Raw genomic sequence first — 18,706 nt, forward strand, 5'->3', positions numbered from 1 at the left:
GGATGGACGGGTGGACGGATGGATGGATGGACGGATGGATGGATGGGTGGGTGGATGGGTGGGTGGATGGATGGATGGATGGGTGGATGGATGGACGTATGGATGGACGTATGGATGGGTGGATGGATGGACGGATGGATGGATGGATGGGTGGATATATGTATGTATGGAATGCCATAGGGATGGTTGGATGGAGGGAGGTTGGACTCGTGGTTGGTTAGTTGGCTGGAGGGATGGATGGAGGATGGACGGATGGATGTGGGCACGGCTGGACAGACGTGCGGACGCCGGTGGCCGACACTGTCGCCTCCGTGCGGCAGCTGCAGCCCATGCGGAGGAGGAACCGCCATCCGCGCCCGCCCTGGGCGAGCTGACGGCCTCCCACGTCACCCCCGAGTCCGTCCAGCTGGAGTGGAGCGTCCCCGAGGGCACCTTTGACTCCTTCACGGTGCAGTACAGGGACGCCCAGGGCCAGCCCCAGGTGCTGCCCGTGGACGGCGCTTCCCGCACGGTGACCGTGCCGGGGCTGGCACCGTCGCGCCGCTACAAGTTCAACCTGTACGGGCTGAGGGGGCAGAAGCGCCTGGGCCCCGTCTCCACCGACGCCGTCACAGGTGAGGGGGCGTGAGGGACGCTGCTGACCATGGGTTTGCTGTGGGCAGGGGCTCGGTAGGACCCCTGTTGGGTGTGCTGGGCCTGGTGGGACACGGGAAGAGCCGTTGGGTGGTGGTTTGGGGCTGGATCCATGGGTGGGTGCGCAGGAGTGGGATGGACAAAGGGATGGGATTGGTCATGGGTGGGTGGGTGGGTGGGTGGATGGATGGGTGCTCAGATGGGTTTTTGTCTCTTTGACTGTCTGGGTGGGAATGGGGTTGACTGGGTGAGTGGTGGGAGGATGGATGGTTGGGTGGTTGGATGGATGGGTTGACATAGGCATGGTTGGATGAATGGATTGAGAAGGTCCTAGTTGATTGGATGGATGGATGGATGGATGGATGGATAAAGAGATGGATGGATGCTGTTTAAACGGGGTCGAGAGTCTTGGGTGGCTGTGTCGTTGACTCGATGGTTATATGGATGGGTGGGGGGATGGATGGAACGACGTTCAGATATTTGGATGGATGGATGTTGAAGTGAGTTTATTGGTTGGATGGAGAAAGGGAGGGAGGGAGGGATGACGGACTTCTTGGTTCATTGGTTGGATAGTTGGTTGGTTGGATGGATGGGTGGATGGGTGGATGCAATGCCATGGGGATGGTTGGATGGATGGAGGTTGGACTCGTGGTTGGTTAGTTGGCTGGAGGGATGGATGGAGGATGGACGGAAGGATGTGGGCACAGCTGGACAGACGTGCGGACGCCGGTGGCCGACACTGTGCCCTCCGTGCGGCAGCTGCAGCCCATGCGGAGGAGGAACCGCCATCCGCGCCCGCCCTGGGCGAGCTGACGGCCTCCCACGTCACCTCCGAGTCCGTCCAGCTGGAGTGGAGCGTCCCCGAGGGCACCTTTGACTCCTTCACGGTGCAGTACAGGGACGCCCAGGGCCAGCCCCAGGTGCTGCCCGTGGACGGCGCTTCCCGCACGGTGACCGTGCCGGGGCTGGCACCGTCGCGCCGCTACAAGTTCAACCTGTACGGGCTGAGGGGGCGGAAGCGCCTGGGCCCCGTCTCCACCGACGCCGTCACAGGTGAGGGGGCGTGAGGGACGCTGCTGACCACGGGTTTGCTGTGGGCAGGGGCTCGGTAGGACCCCTGTTGGGTGTGTTGGGCCTGGTGGGACACGGGAAGAGCCGTTGGGTGGTGGTTTGGGGCTGGATCCATGGGTGGGTGCGCGGGAGTGGGATGGACAAAGGGATGGGATTGGTCATGGGTGGGTGGGTGGGTGGGTGGACGGATGGATGGGTGCTCAGATGGGTTTGTGTCTCTTTGGTTGATTGACTGTCTGGGTGGGAATGGGGTTGACTGGGTGAGTGGTGGGAGGATGGATGGTTGGATGGTTGGATGGATGGGTTGACATAGGCATGGTTGGATGAATGGATTGAGAACTTTCGAGTTGATTGGATGCATGGATGGATGGATGGATGGATAAAGGGATGAATGGATGGTGTTTAGATGGGGTCGAGTTTCTTGGGTGGCTGTGTCGTTGACCCGATGGATGGGTGGGTGGATGGATGGATGGATGGATGGATGGATGGGTGGATGGATGGATGGATGGATGGATGGATGGAATGCCATAGGGTTGGCTGGATGAATGGATGTTGGACCTGTTCTTTGGTTGGTTGAGTGATGAGAAGGATGGATGGATATCAGGAGGGAGGGCGGGAATGACGTTTGGTTGAATGGATGGATGGATGTTGGAGTTCTTGGTTGATGGCTTGGATGGGTGGGTGGATGGATGAGTTCCTGGAGGAGTTTGTGTTTCTTCGGTTCATTGAATGTCTTTGTGGCTGGGTGGTCTACTGGAAGGATGGTGGGATGGGTGGGTGGTTGACTGGATGGATGGATGGATGGATGGAATGCCAGAAGGATGGTTAGATGAATGGAGGTTGGACTTGTTGGTTCATTAGTACAGTGGAGGGTGAATGGTTGATGGGTTTGTGTCGTTTTGATGGATTGACTGTCTTGGTGGTTGGGTGCTTGACTGGACGGATGGATGGATGGATGGATGGATGGATACTGAACCCCTTGGTTCATTAGTTGGATGGATGGATGGATGGATGGATGGACGGGTGGATGGATGGGTGGATGCATGGATGGACGGAAGGATGGATGCATGGGTGGGTGGATGGATGAATGGGTGGGTGGGTGGGTGGACGGATGGATGGGTGGGTGGATGGATGGAGGGATGGGTGGGTGGATGGATGGATGGGTGGATGGGTGGATGGATGGATGGATGGGTGGGTGGATGGAATGCCATAGGGATGGCTGGATGAATGGATGTTGGACTTGTTGTTTGGTTGGTTGAGTGATGAGAAGGATGGATGGATATCAGGAGGGAGGGCGGGAATGACGTTTGGTTGAATGGATGGATGGATGTTGGAGTTCTTGGTTGATGGCTTGGATGGGTGGGTGGATGGATGAGTTCCTGGAGGAGTTTGTGTTTCTTCGGTTCATTGAATGTTTTGGTGGCTGGGTGGTCTGTTGGAAGGATGGTGGGATGGATGGGTGGATGGATGGATAGATGGACGGATGGAGGGATGGACGGATGGAGGGAGGGATGGATGGATGGATGGGTGGGTGGATGGATGGATGGATGGGTGGATGGATGGATGGATGGATGGATGGATGGATGAATGGACGGATGGATGGATGGATGGATGGACGGATGGATGGATGCAATGCCATGGGGATGGTTGGATGGATGGAGGTTGGACTCGTGGTTGGTTAGTTGGCTGGAGGGATGGATGGAGGATGGACGGATGGATGTGGGCACGGCTGGACAGACGTGCGGACGCCGGTGGCCGACACTGTCCCCTCCGTGCGGCAGCTGCAGCCCATGCGGAGGAGGAACCGCCATCCGCGCCCGCCCTGGGCGAGCTGACGGCCTCCCACGTCACCCCCGAGTCCGTCCAGCTGGAGTGGAGCGTCCCCGAGGGCACCTTTGACTCCTTCACGGTGCAGTACAGGGACGCCCAAGGCCAGCCCCAGGTGCTGCCCGTGGACGGCGCTTCCCGCACGGTGACCGTGCCGGGGCTGGCACCGTCGCGCCGCTACAAGTTCAACCTGTACGGGCTGAGGGGGCGGAAGCGCCTGGGCCCCGTCTCCACCGACGCCGTCACAGGTGAGGGGGCGTGAGGGACGCTGCTGACCATGGGTTTGCTGTGGGCAGGGGCTCGGTAGGACCCCTGTTGGGTGTGTTGGGCCTGGTGGGACACGGGAAGAGCCGTTGGGTGGTGGTTTGGGGCTGGATCCATGGGTGGGTGCGCGGGAGTGGGATGGACAAAGGGATGGGATTGGTCATGGGTGGGTGGGTGGGTGGGTGAGTGGGTGGTTGATTGGATGGATGGATAGATGGGTGTATGGATGGATGGGTGGGTGGATGGGTGGACGAAAGGGTGGATGGATGGATGGATGGGTTGATGTGATGATCAGTATTTTTGGATAAATGGATTGGTTGTGTTGGTTGAGATGTGGGAAATGTAGATGGATTGGTCAGGGGATGGATGTGATGACATTCAGGTGTTGGGTGAAGGGATGTTGAAGTTAGTTGAATAGCTGGATGGATGGAGGGATGGATGGTACTTGGATCGGCTTGTGTCTCATGGGTGGCTGTGTCGTTGACTTCATGGAAGGATGGATGGATGGGTGGATGAATGGGTGGATGGATGGATGGATGCAAGGATGGAATGACATAGTTATGGATGGATGAATGGATGTTGGACTTGTTGGTTGGATGTTGGCTCAGTGGGGCGATGGATGGTTGGATGGGTTTGTGTCTCTTTGGGTGCATGGATGGAGAGAGCGATGATGGAATGACAGGGATGGTTGGATAGATGGATGGATGATGAACTTCCTGGTTTATCAGTTGAGTTGAGGGAATGTTGATGGACGGATGGACGGACGGATGGATGGACGGATGGATGGATGGAGGGATGGATGAATGTTGGACTCCTTGTTTCATTGGTTGACTGGAGAGATGGATGGAGGATGGACGGAAGGATGTGGGCACGGCTGGACAGACGTGCGGACGCCGGTGGCCGACACTGTCCCCTCCGTGCAGCAGCTGCAGCCCATGCGGAGGAGGAACCGCCATCCGCGCCCGCCCTGGGCGAGCTGACGGCCTCCCACGTCACCCCCGAGTCCGTCCAGCTGGAGTGGAGCGTCCCCGAGGGCACCTTTGACTCCTTCACGGTGCAGTACAGGGACGCCCAGGGCCAGCCCCAGGTGCTGCCCGTGGACGGCGCTTCCCGCACGGTGACCGTGCCGGGGCTGGCACCGTCGCGCCGCTACAAGTTCAACCTGTACGGGCTGAGGGGGCGGAAGCGCCTGGGCCCCGTCTCCACCGACGCCGTCACAGGTGAGGGGGCGTGAGGGACGCTGCTGACCATGGGTTTGCTGTGGGCAGGGGCTCGGTAGGACCCCTGTTGGGTGTGTTGGGCCTGGTGGGACACGGGAAGAGCCGTTGGGTGGTGGTTTGGGGCTGGATCCATGGGTGGGTGCGTGGGAGTGGGATGGACAAAGGGATGGGATTGGTCATGGGTGGGTGGGTGGGTGGGTGGTTCTTCGGATGGTTCGATGGGTGCTCAGATGGGTTTGTGTCTCTTTGGTTGATTGACTATCTGGGTGGGAATGGGGTTGACTGGGTGAGTGGTGGGAGGATGGATGGTTGGATGATTGGATGGATGGGTTGACATAGGCATGGTTGGATGAATGGATTGAGAAGGTCCTAGTGGATTGGATGGATGGATGGATGGATGGATGGATAAAGAGATGGATGGATGCTGTTTAAACGGGGTCGAGAGTCTTGGGTGGCTGTGTCGTTGACTCGATGGTTATATGGATGGGTGGGGGGATGGATGGAACGACGTTCAGATATTTGGATGGATGGATGTTGAAGTGAGTTTATTGGTTGGATGGAGAAAGGGAGGGAGGGAGGGATGACGGACTTCTTGGTTCATTGGTTGGATAGTTGGTTGGTTGGATGGATGGGTGGATGGGTGGATGCAATGCCATGGGGATGGTTGGATGGATGGAGGTTGGACTCGTGGTTGGTTAGTTGGCTGGAGGGATGGATGGAGGATGGACGGGTGGATGTGGGCACGGCTGGACAGACGTGCGGACGCCGGTGGCCGACACTGTCCCCTCCGTGCGGCAGCTGCAGCCCATGCGGAGGAGGAACCGCCATCCGCGCCCGCCCTGGGCGAGCTGACGGCCTCCCACGTCACCCCCGAGTCCGTCCAGCTGGAGTGGAGCGTCCCCGAGGGCACCTTTGACTCCTTCACGGTGCAGTACAGGGACGCCCAAGGCCAGCCCCAGGTGCTGCCCGTGGACGGCGCTTCCCGCACGGTGACCGTGCCGGGGCTGGCACCGTCGCGCCGCTACAAGTTCAACCTGTACGGGCTGAGGGGGCGGAAGCGCCTGGGCCCCGTCTCCACCGACGCCGTCACAGGTGAGGGGGCGTGAGGGACGCTGCTGACCATGGGTTTGCTGTGGGCAGGGGCTCGGTAGGACCCCTGTTGGGTGTGTTGGGCCTGGTGGGACACGGGAAGAGCCGTTGGGTGGTGGTTTGGGGCTGGATCCATGGATGGGTGCGCGGAAGTGGGATGGACAAAGGGATGGGATTGGTCATGGGTGGGTGGGTGGATGGTTGGATGGTTGCTCAGATGGGTTTGTGTCTCTTTGATTGATTGACTGCCTGGGTGGGAATGGGGTTGACTGGGTGAGTGGTGGGAGGATGGATGGTTGGATGGATGGATGGATGGGTTGACATAGGCATGGTTGGATGAATGGATTGAGAACTTCCTAGTTGACTGGATGGATGGATGGATGGATGGATGGATGGATGGAAAGACATAGTCATGGCTGTATGAATGGATGTTGGACTTGTTGGTTCACTGGCTCAATGGGGCGATGGGTGTTTGGATGGGTTTGTGTCTCTTTGGGTGCATGGATGGAGAGAGCAATGATGGAATGACCAGGATGGTTGGATAGATGGATGGATGATGAACTTTCTCGTTCATCGGTTGAGTTGAGAGAAATGTTGATGGAAGGATGGGTGGATGGATGGAGGGAGGGAGGGATGGATGGATGGATGGACAGATGGGGGGAGGGATGGATGGATGGATGGGTGGATGGATGAAAGGATGAAAGGATGGATGGATGAGTGGGAGGAATGACATAGTTATGGTTGGATGAATGGATGTTGGACTTGTTGGTTCATTGGCTCAATGGGGCGATGGATGGTTGGATGGTTTTGTGTCGTTTTGATGGATTGACTGTCTTGGTGGTTGGATGCTTGACTGGATGGATGGATGGAGGGATGGAAAAATGTAAGGATGAATGGATACTGAACCCCTTGGTTGATTTGTTGAGTGGGGGGAAATGTGGATGGATGGGTGGGGGGATGGATGGAACGACGTTCAGTTATTTGGATGGATGGATGGGTGGACTGAGTTTATTGGTTGGATGGAGGGAGGGAGGGAGGGATGAATGGACGATGGACGTCTTGATTCATTGGTTGGATAGTTGGATGTTTGGTTGGATGGATGCATGGATGGATGGATGGATGGATGGATGGGTGGATGGGTGGATGCAATGCCATGGGGATGGTTGGATGGATGGAGGTTGGACTCGTGGTTGGTTAGTTGGCTGGAGGGATGGATGGAGGATGGACGGGTGGATGTGGGCACGGCTGGACAGACGTGCGGACGCCGGTGGCCGACATTGTCCCCTCCGTGCGGCAGCTGCAGCCCATGCGGAGGAGGAACCGCCATCCGCGCCCGCCCTGGGCGAGCTGACGGCCTCCCACGTCACCCCCGAGTCCGTCCAGCTGGAGTGGAGCGTCCCCGAGGGCACCTTTGACTCCTTCACGGTGCAGTACAGGGACGCCCAGGGCCAGCCCCAGGTGCTGCCCGTGGACGGCGCTTCCCGCACGGTGACCGTGCCGGGGCTGGCACCGTCGCGCCGCTACAAGTTCAACCTGTACGGGCTGAGGGGGCGGAAGCGCCTGGGCCCCGTCTCCACCGACGCCGTCACAGGTGAGGGGGCGTGAGGGACGCTGCTGACCATGGGTTTGCTGTGGGCAGGGGCTCGGTAGGACCCCTGTTGGGTGTGCTGGGCCTGGTGGGACACGGGAAGAGCCGTTGGGTGGTGGTTTGGGGCTGGATGCATGGATGGGTGCGCGGGAGTGGGATGGACAAAGGGATGGGATTGGTCATGGGTGGGTGGGTGGGTGGGTGGGTGGATGGGTGCTCAGATGGGTTTGTGTCTCTTTGGTTGATTGACTGCCTGGGTGGGAATGGGGTTGACTGGGTGAGTGGTGGGAGGGTGGATGGTTGGATGGTTGGATGGATGGGTTGACATAGGCATGGTTGGATGAATGGATTGAGAACTTCCTAGTTGATTGGACGGATGGATGGATGGATGGATGGATGGGTGGGTGGGTGGGTGGATGGATGGATGGATGGAAGGATGGGTGGGTGGGGGTATGTATGTATGGTAGAAGGATGGGTGGGTGGGGGGATGGATGGATGGATGGAAGGATGGGTGGGTGGAATGACATAGTTATGGCTGGATGAATGGATGTTGGAATTGTTGGTCCATTGGCTCAATGGGGCGATGGGTGTTTGGATGGGTTTGTGTCTCTTTGGGGGCATGGATGGAGAGAGCGATGATGGAATGACCGGGATGGTTGGATAGATGGATGGATGATGAACTTCCTTGTTCATCGGTTGAGTTGAGGGAAATGTTGATGGGTGGATGGATGGATGGATGGATGGATGGATGGATGGATGGATGGACGGATGGATGGACGGATGGAGGGATGGATGGATGGATGGATGGGTGGGTGGATGGATGGATGGATGGATGGACGGATGGATGGATGCAATGCCATGGGGATGGTTGGATGGATGGAGGTTGGACTCGTGGTTGGTTAGTTGGCTGGAGGGATGGATGGATGGATGGACGGAAGGATGTGGGCACAGCTGGACAGACGTGGGGACGCCGGTGGCCGACACTGTCCCCTCCGTGCGGCAGCTGCAGCCCATGCGGAGGAGGAACCGCCATCCGCGCCCGCCCTGGGCGAGCTGACGGCCTCCCACGTCACCCCCGAGTCCGTCCAGCTGGAGTGGAGCGTCCCCGAGGGCACCTTTGATTCCTTCACGGTGCAGTACAGGGACGCCCAGGGCCAGCCCCAGGTGCTGCCCGTGGACGGCGCTTCCCGCACGGTGACCGTGCCGGGGCTGGCACCGTCGCGCCGCTACAAGTTCAACCTGTACGGGCTGAGGGGGCGGAAGCGCCTGGGCCCCGTCTCCACCGACGCCGTCACAGGTGAGGGGGCGTGAGGGACGCTGCTGACCACGGGTTTGCTGTGGGCAGGGGCTCGGTAGGACCCCTGTTGGGTGTGTTGGGCCTGGTGGGACACGGGAAGAGCCGTTGGGTGGTGGTTTGGGGCTGGATCCATGGATGGGTGCGCGGGAGTGGGATGGACAAAGGGATGGGATTGGTCATGGGTGGGTGGGTGGGTGGATGGATGGATGGTTCGATGGGTGCTCAGATGGGTTTGTGTCTCTTTGGTTGATTGACTGTCTGGTTGGGAATGGGGTTGACTGGGTGAGTGGTGGGAGGATGGATGGTTGGGTGGTTGGATGGATGGGTTGACATAGGCATGGTTGGATGAATGGATTGAGAACTTTCTAGTTGATTGGATGGGTGGATGCATGGATGGATGGATGATGTTTGGATGGGCTTAAGTCTCGTGGGTGGCTGTGTCATTGACTCGATGGATGGATGGGAGGATGGATGGGAGGATGGATGGATGGATGGATGGATGGATGGATGGATGGGTGGGTGGATGGGTGGATGGATGGATGGATGGGTGGGTGGAGGGAATGCCATAGGGTTGGCTGGATGAATGGATGTTGCGCTTGTTGTTTGGTTGGTTGAGTGATGAGAAGGATGGATGGATATCAGGAGGGAGGGCGGGAATGACGTTTGGTTGAATGGATGGATGGATGTTGGAGTTCTTGGTTGATGGCTTGGATGGGTGGGTGGATGGATGAGTTCCTGGATGAGTTTGTGTTTCTTCGGTTCATTGAATGTCTTGGTGGCTGGGAGGTCTACTGGAAGGATGATTGGTTGGATGGATGGATGGATGGACTAAGGGATGGGATTGTTATTGGATGGGTGAGTGAATGGATGGATGGTGGGAAGGGTGGATTGATGGATGGATGGATGGGCGGTTGACTTGCTGGCCGGCTGGATGTATGGACGGATGGACAGATGGATGGATGGAGAGATGGATGGATGGACTGATGGATGTGTGGATGGATGGATGGATGATGGATGGATGGGTGGGTGGATGCAATGCCATGGGGATGGTTGGATGGATGGAGGTTGGACTCGTGGTTGGTTAGTTGGCTGGAGGGATGGATGGAGGATGGACGGGTGGATGTGGGCACGGCTGGACAGACGTGCGGACGCCGGTGGCCGACACTGTGCCCTCCGTGCAGCAGCTGCAGCCCATGCGGAGGAGGAACCGCCATCCGCGCCCGCCCTGGGCGAGCTGACGGCCTCCCACGTCACCCCCGAGTCCGTCCAGCTGGAGTGGAGCGTCCCCGAGGGCACCTTTGACTCCTTCACGGTGCAGTACAGGGACGCCCAGGGCCAGCCCCAGGTGCTGCCCGTGGACGGCGCTTCCCGCACGGTGACCGTGCCGGGGCTGGCACCGTCGCGCCGCTACAAGTTCAACCTGTACGGGCTGAGGGGGCGGGAGCGCCTGGGCCCCGTCTCCACCGACGCCGTCACAGGTGAGGGGGCGTGAGGGACGCTGCTGACCATGGGTTTGCTGTGGGCAGGGGCTCGGTAGGACCCCTGTTGGGTGTGCTGGGCCTGGTGGGACACGGGAAGAGCCGTTGGGTGGTGGTTTGGGGCTGGATCCATGGATGGGTGCGCGGGAGTGGGATGGACAAAGGGATGGGATTGGTCATGGGTGGGTGGGTGGGTGGTTGAATGGTTGCATGGATGGGTTGACATAGGCATGGTTGGATGAATGGATGGATGGGTGGGTGGATGGGTGGATGGATAAAGGGATGGATGGATGGTGTTTAGATGGGGTCGAGTCTCTTGGGTGGCTGTGTCGTTGACTCGATGGGTGGATGGATGGATGGGGGAATGGATGGAACGACGTTCAGATGATTGGATGCATGGATGTTGAACTGAGTTGATTGGTTGGATGGAGAAAGGGAGGGAGGTAGGTAGGTATGATGGACGTCTTGGTTCATTGGTTGGATAGTTGGTTGGTTGGATGGATGGATGGGTGGGTGGGTGGACGGAAGGATAGATGGCTGGCTGGCTGGATGGATGGGTGGAATGACATAGTTATGGCTGGACAAATGGATGTTGGACTTGTTGGTTCATTGGTTCAGTGGGGGGTGAATGGTTGATGGGTTTGTGTCATTTTGCTGGATTGACTGTCTTGGTGGTTGGGTGGTTGGATGGATGGATGGATGGATGGATGGATGGGTGGATGGATGGATGGGTGGATGGGTGGGTGGATGGATGGATGGGTGGATGGGTGGGTAGATGGATGGGTGGATGGATGCATGGATGAATGGATGGACGGAAGGATGGACGGATGGACGGACGGATGGATGGGTGGAATGACATAGTTATGGCTGGACAAATGGATGTTGGACTTGTTGGTTCTTTGGTTCAGTGGGGGGTGAATGGTTGGATGGGTTTGTGTGGTTTTGATGGATTGACTGTCTTGGTGGTGGGTTGGTTGGATGAATGGATGGATGGATGGATAAAATGTATGGATGAATGGATACTGAAGCTCTTGGTTCATTGGTTGGATGGATGGATGGGTGGATGGATGAATGTTGGACTCCTTGTTTCATTGGTTGAGTGGAGGGATGGATGGAAGATGGACGGAGGGATGTGGGCACGGCTGGACAGACGTGCGGACGCCGGTGGCCGACACTGTCCCCTCCGTGCGGCAGCTGCAGCCCATGCGGAGGAGGAACCGCCATCCGCGCCCGCCCTGGGCGAGCTGACGGCCTCCCACGTCACCTCCGAGTCCGTCCAGCTGGAGTGGAGCGTCCCCGAGGGCACCTTTGACTCCTTCACGGTGCAGTACAGGGACGCCCAGGGCCAGCCCCAGGTGCTGCCCGTGGACGGCGCTTCCCGCACGGTGACCGTGCCGGGGCTGGCACCGTCGCGCCGCTACAAGTTCAACCTGTACGGGCTGAGGGGGCGGGAGCGCCTGGGCCCCGTCTCCACCGACGCCGTCACAGGTGAGGGGGCGTGAGGGACGCTGCTGACCATGGGTTTGCTGTGGGCAGGGGCTCGGTAGGACCCCTGTTGGGTGTGCTGGGCCTGGTGGGACACGGGAAGAGCCGTTGGGTGGTGGTTTGGGGCTGGATCCATGGATGGGTGCGCGGGAGTGGGATGGACAAAGGGATGGGATTGGTCATGGGTGGGTGGGTGGGTGGTTGAATGGTTGCATGGATGGGTTGACATAGGCATGGTTGGATGAATGGATGGATGGGTGGGTGGATGGGTGGATGGATAAAGGGATGGATGGATGGTGTTTAGATGGGGTCGAGTCTCTTGGGTGGCTGTGTCGTTGACTCGATGGGTGGATGGATGGATGGGGGAATGGATGGAACGACGTTCAGATGATTGGATGCATGGATGTTGAACTGAGTTGATTGGTTGGATGGAGAAAGGGAGGGAGGTAGGTAGGTATGATGGACGTCTTGGTTCATTGGTTGGATAGTTGGTTGGTTGGATGGATGGATGGGTGGGTGGGTGGACGGAAGGATAGATGGCTGGCTGGCTGGATGGATGGGTGGAATGACATAGTTATGGCTGGACAAATGGATGTTGGACTTGTTGGTTCATTGGTTCAGTGGGGGGTGAATGGTTGATGGGTTTGTGTCATTTTGCTGGATTGACTGTCTTGGTGGTTGGGTGGTTGGATGGATGGATGGATGGATGGATGGATGGGTGGATGGATGGATGGGTGGATGGGTGGGTGGATGGATGGATGGGTGGATGGGTGGGTAGATGGATGGGTGGATGGATGCATGGATGAATGGATGGACGGAAGGATGGACGGATGGACGGACGGATGGATGGGTGGAATGACATAGTTATGGCTGGACAAATGGATGTTGGACTTGTTGGTTCTTTGGTTCAGTGGGGGGTGAATGGTTGGATGGGTTTGTGTGGTTTTGATGGATTGACTGTCTTGGTGGTGGGTTGGTTGGATGAATGGATGGATGGATGGATAAAATGTATGGATGAATGGATACTGAAGCTCTTGGTTCATTGGTTGGATGGATGGATGGGTGGATGGATGAATGTTGGACTCCTTGTTTCATTGGTTGAGTGGAGGGATGGATGGAAGATGGACGGAGGGATGTGGGCACGGCTGGACAGACGTGCGGACGCCGGTGGCCGACACTGTCCCCTCCGTGCGGCAGCTGCAGCCCATGCGGAGGAGGAACCGCCATCCGCGCCCGCCCTGGGCGAGCTGACGGCCTCCCACGTCACCTCCGAGTCCGTCCAGCTGGAGTGGAGCGTCCCCGAGGGCACCTTTGACTCCTTCACGGTGCAGTACAGGGACGCCCAGGGCCAGCCCCAGGTGCTGCCCGTGGACGGCGCTTCCCGCACGGTGACCGTGCCGGGGCTGGCACCGTCGCGCCGCTACAAGTTCAACCTGTACGGGCTGAGGGGGCGGGAGCGCCTGGGCCCCGTCTCCACCGACGCCGTCACAGGTGAGGGGGCGTGAGGGACGCTGCTGACCATGGGTTTGCTGTGGGCAGGGGCTCGGTAGGACCCCTGTTGGGTGTGCTGGGCCTGGTGGGACACGGGAAGAGCCGTTGGGTGGTGGTTTGGGGCTGGATGCATGGATGGGTGCGCGGGAGTGGGATGGACAAAGGGATGGGATTGGTCATGGGTGGGTGGGTGGGTGGGTGGGTGGATGGGTGCTCAGATGGGTTTGTGTCTCTTTGGTTGATTGACTGCCTGGGTGGGAATGGGGTTGACTGGGTGAGTGGTGGGAGGGTGGATGGTTGGATGGTTGGATGGATGGGTTGACATAGGCATGGTTGGATGAATGGATTGAGAACTTCCTAGTTGATTGGACGGATGGATGGATGGATGGATGGATGGGTGGGTGGGTGGGTGGATGGATGGATGGATGGAAGGATGGGTGGGTGGGGGTATGTATGTATGGTAGAAGGATGGGTGGGTGGGGGGATGGATGGATGGATGGAAGGATGGGTGGGTGGAATGACATAGTTATGGCTGGATGAATGGATGTTGGAATTGTTGGTCCATTGGCTCAATGGGGCGATGGGTGTTTGGATGGGTTTGTGTCTCTTTGGGGGCATGGATGGAGAGAGCGATGATGGAATGACCGGGATGGTTGGATAGATGGATGGATGATGAACTTCCTTGTTCATCGGTTGAGTTGAGGGAAATGTTGATGGGTGGATGGATGGATGGATGGATGGATGGATGGATGGATGGATGGACGGATGGATGGACGGATGGAGGGATGGATGGATGGATGGATGGGTGGGTGGATGGATGGATGGATGGATGGACGGATGGATGGATGCAATGCCATGGGGATGGTTGGATGGATGGAGGTTGGACTCGTGGTTGGTTAGTTGGCTGGAGGGATGGATGGATGGATGGACGGAAGGATGTGGGCACAGCTGGACAGACGTGGGGACGCCGGTGGCCGACACTGTCCCCTCCGTGCGGCAGCTGCAGCCCATGCGGAGGAGGAACCGCCATCCGCGCCCGCCCTGGGCGAGCTGACGGCCTCCCACGTCACCCCCGAGTCCGTCCAGCTGGAGTGGAGCGTCCCCGAGGGCACCTTTGATTCCTTCACGGTGCAGTACAGGGACGCCCAGGGCCAGCCCCAGGTGCTGCCCGTGGACGGCGCTTCCCGCACGGTGACCGTGCCGGGGCTGGCACCGTCGCGCCGCTACAAGTTCAACCTGTACGGGCTGAGGGGGCGGAAGCGCCTGGGCCCCGTCTCCACCGACGCCGTCACAGGTGAGGGGGCGTGAGGGACGCTGCTGACCACGGGTTTGCTGTGGGCAGGGGCTCGGTAGGACCCCTGTTGGGTGTGTTGGGCCTGGTGGGACACGGGAAGAGCCGTTGGGTGGTGGTTTGGGGCTGGATCCATGGATGGGTGCGCGGGAGTGGGATGGACAAAGGGATGGGATTGGTCATGGGTGGGTGGGTGGGTGGATGGATGGATGGTTCGATGGGTGCTCAGATGGGTTTGTGTCTCTTTGGTTGATTGACTGTCTGGTTGGGAATGGGGTTGACTGGGTGAGTGGTGGGAGGATGGATGGTTGGGTGGTTGGATGGATGGGTTGACATAGGCATGGTTGGATGAATGGATTGAGAACTTTCTAGTTGATTGGATGGGTGGATGCATGGATGGATGGATGATGTTTGGATGGGCTTAAGTCTCGTGGGTGGCTGTGTCATTGACTCGATGGATGGATGGGAGGATGGATGGGAGGATGGATGGATGGATGGATGGATGGATGGATGGATGGGTGGGTGGATGGGTGGATGGATGGATGGATGGGTGGGTGGAGGGAATGCCATAGGGTTGGCTGGATGAATGGATGTTGCGCTTGTTGTTTGGTTGGTTGAGTGATGAGAAGGATGGATGGATATCAGGAGGGAGGGCGGGAATGACGTTTGGTTGAATGGATGGATGGATGTTGGAGTTCTTGGTTGATGGCTTGGATGGGTGGGTGGATGGATGAGTTCCTGGATGAGTTTGTGTTTCTTCGGTTCATTGAATGTCTTGGTGGCTGGGAGGTCTACTGGAAGGATGATTGGTTGGATGGATGGATGGATGGACTAAGGGATGGGATTGTTATTGGATGGGTGAGTGAATGGATGGATGGTGGGAAGGGTGGATTGATGGATGGATGGATGGGCGGTTGACTTGCTGGCCGGCTGGATGTATGGACGGATGGACAGATGGATGGATGGAGAGATGGATGGATGGACTGATGGATGTGTGGATGGATGGATGGATGATGGATGGATGGGTGGGTGGATGCAATGCCATGGGGATGGTTGGATGGATGGAGGTTGGACTCGTGGTTGGTTAGTTGGCTGGAGGGATGGATGGAGGATGGACGGGTGGATGTGGGCACGGCTGGACAGACGTGCGGACGCCGGTGGCCGACACTGTGCCCTCCGTGCAGCAGCTGCAGCCCATGCGGAGGAGGAACCGCCATCCGCGCCCGCCCTGGGCGAGCTGACGGCCTCCCACGTCACCCCCGAGTCCGTCCAGCTGGAGTGGAGCGTCCCCGAGGGCACCTTTGACTCCTTCACGGTGCAGTACAGGGACGCCCAGGGCCAGCCCCAGGTGCTGCCCGTGGACGGCGCTTCCCGCACGGTGACCGTGCCGGGGCTGGCACCGTCGCGCCGCTACAAGTTCAACCTGTACGGGCTGAGGGGGCGGGAGCGCCTGGGCCCCGTCTCCACCGACGCCGTCACAGGTGAGGGGGCGTGAGGGACGCTGCTGACCATGGGTTTGCTGTGGGCAGGGGCTCGGTAGGACCCCTGTTGGGTGTGCTGGGCCTGGTGGGACACGGGAAGAGCCGTTGGGTGGTGGTTTGGGGCTGGATCCATGGATGGGTGCGCGGGAGTGGGATGGACAAAGGGATGGGATTGGTCATGGGTGGGTGGGTGGGTGGTTGAATGGTTGCATGGATGGGTTGACATAGGCATGGTTGGATGAATGGATGGATGGGTGGGTGGATGGGTGGATGGATAAAGGGATGGATGGATGGTGTTTAGATGGGGTCGAGTCTCTTGGGTGGCTGTGTCGTTGACTCGATGGGTGGATGGATGGATGGGGGAATGGATGGAACGACGTTCAGATGATTGGATGCATGGATGTTGAACTGAGTTGATTGGTTGGATGGAGAAAGGGAGGGAGGTAGGTAGGTATGATGGACGTCTTGGTTCATTGGTTGGATAGTTGGTTGGTTGGATGGATGGATGGGTGGGTGGGTGGACGGAAGGATAGATGGCTGGCTGGCTGGATGGATGGGTGGAATGACATAGTTATGGCTGGACAAATGGATGTTGGACTTGTTGGTTCATTGGTTCAGTGGGGGGTGAATGGTTGATGGGTTTGTGTCATTTTGCTGGATTGACTGTCTTGGTGGTTGGGTGGTTGGATGGATGGATGGATGGATGGATGGATGGGTGGATGGATGGATGGGTGGATGGGTGGGTGGATGGATGGATGGGTGGATGGGTGGGTAGATGGATGGGTGGATGGATGCATGGATGAATGGATGGACGGAAGGATGGACGGATGGACGGACGGATGGATGGGTGGAATGACATAGTTATGGCTGGACAAATGGATGTTGGACTTGTTGGTTCTTTGGTTCAGTGGGGGGTGAATGGTTGGATGGGTTTGTGTGGTTTTGATGGATTGACTGTCTTGGTGGTGGGTTGGTTGGATGAATGGATGGATGGATGGATAAAATGTATGGATGAATGGATACTGAAGCTCTTGGTTCATTGGTTGGATGGATGGATGGGTGGATGGATGAATGTTGGACTCCTTGTTTCATTGGTTGAGTGGAGGGATGGATGGAAGATGGACGGAGGGATGTGGGCACGGCTGGACAGACGTGCGGACGCCGGTGGCCGACACTGTCCCCTCCGTGCGGCAGCTGCAGCCCATGCGGAGGAGGAACCGCCATCCGCGCCCGCCCTGGGCGAGCTGACGGCCTCCCACGTCACCTCCGAGTCCGTCCAGCTGGAGTGGAGCGTCCCCGAGGGCACCTTTGACTCCTTCACGGTGCAGTACAGGGACGCCCAGGGCCAGCCCCAGGTGCTGCCCGTGGACGGCGCTTCCCGCACGGTGACCGTGCCGGGGCTGGCACCGTCGCGCCGCTACAAGTTCAACCTGTACGGGCTGAGGGGGCGGGAGCGCCTGGGCCCCGTCTCCACCGACGCCGTCACAGGTGAGGGGGCGTGAGGGACGCTGCTGACCATGGGTTTGCTGTGGGCAGGGGCTCGGTAGGACCCCTGTTGGGTGTGCTGGGCCTGGTGGGACACGGGAAGAGCCGTTGGGTGGTGGTTTGGGGCTGGATCCATGGGTGGGTGCGCGGGAGTGGAAGGGAGGGACGGATCCGTGGTGGGTGGGTGGATGGAAGTCCCTTCTATGATGACTTGGATGAATGGATGATCCTTCTCTGGTTGGATCCACGAACTTGTGAGAACTGGGACCAAATTCTTGGAGTGTGGGATCGCTGGAGGGACGGGAGCCTGGAGGTGGGAGGGATTGAGGGACAGGAGGATGGGTGGAGGATGGATGGTGTTTAGTTGGTCGATCAAATGGAGGATGGAATGAAGGTTGGGTGGGTGCATGGTTTGGCGGATGGACAGACAGACGGATGGATGGATGGATGGTTGGTTGGTTGGATGGTTGGGTGGGTTGTGGATTGGTTGGGTGGTTGTTTGTTTGTTTGGATGATTGGTTAGTTGGATGGATGGTTGGTTGAGTTGTTGGATGGTTGGTTGGATGGTTGAGTTGTTGGATGGTTGGTTGGATGGTTGGATATTTGGGTGGATGGTTGGTTGGATGGTTGGATGGTTGGTTGGTTGGATGGATGGTTGGTTGGTTAGATGGTTGGTTGGGTTTTTGGTTGGATGGTTGGTTGGATGGCTGTTTGGGTGGGTGGTTGGATGGTTGATTGGATGGTTATTTGGTTGGTTGGATGGTTGGTTGGGTGGTTGGTTGGATGGTTGGTTGGCTGGATGGTTGGCTGGATGGTTGGTTAGATGGTTGGTTGGGTTGTGGGTTGGTTGGATGGTTGATTGTTTGGTTGGATGATTGGTTAGTTGGATGGATGGCTGGTTGGTTGGTTGGATGGTCGGTTGGTTGGTTGAGTTGTTGGATGATTGGTTGGTTTGTTGAGTTGTTGGATCGTTGGATATTTGTGTGGATGGTTGGTTGGATGGTTG

At 58.2% G+C, this 18,706-nt stretch overlaps 3 protein-coding genes across 3 annotated transcripts; all 3 read left to right on the forward strand.

Moving 5' to 3' along the window:
* The first annotated feature begins 229 nt into the window (after window positions 1–229).
* LOC308057901 (putative tenascin-XA) lies at window positions 230–700 on the forward strand. The gene has a single exon (XM_080411919.1). It carries the CDS (start codon window positions 245–247, stop codon window positions 626–628), a length of 384 nt encoding a protein of 127 aa, XP_080268045.1. The 5' UTR covers window positions 230–244; the 3' UTR covers window positions 629–700.
* A 3,869-nt stretch (window positions 701–4,569) lies between these two features.
* On the forward strand, window positions 4,570–5,075 carry LOC308057899 (putative tenascin-XA). Its single transcript, XM_080411917.1, has one exon. The coding sequence runs from the start codon at window positions 4,583–4,585 to the stop codon at window positions 5,027–5,029; it is 447 nt and encodes a 148-aa protein (XP_080268043.1). The 5' UTR covers window positions 4,570–4,582; the 3' UTR covers window positions 5,030–5,075.
* Window positions 5,076–7,284: 2,209 nt separating this feature from the next.
* LOC308057900 (putative tenascin-XA) lies at window positions 7,285–7,804 on the forward strand. Its single transcript, XM_080411918.1, has one exon. It carries the CDS (start codon window positions 7,326–7,328, stop codon window positions 7,707–7,709), a length of 384 nt encoding a protein of 127 aa, XP_080268044.1. The 5' UTR covers window positions 7,285–7,325; the 3' UTR covers window positions 7,710–7,804.
* The last annotated feature ends 10,902 nt before the right edge of the window (window positions 7,805–18,706 follow it).

This window comes from Falco punctatus (genome assembly GCF_963210335.1).
Source record: "Falco punctatus genome assembly, contig: scaffold_258, whole genome shotgun sequence".
Classification (NCBI taxonomy): Eukaryota; Metazoa; Chordata; class Aves; order Falconiformes; family Falconidae; genus Falco; species Falco punctatus.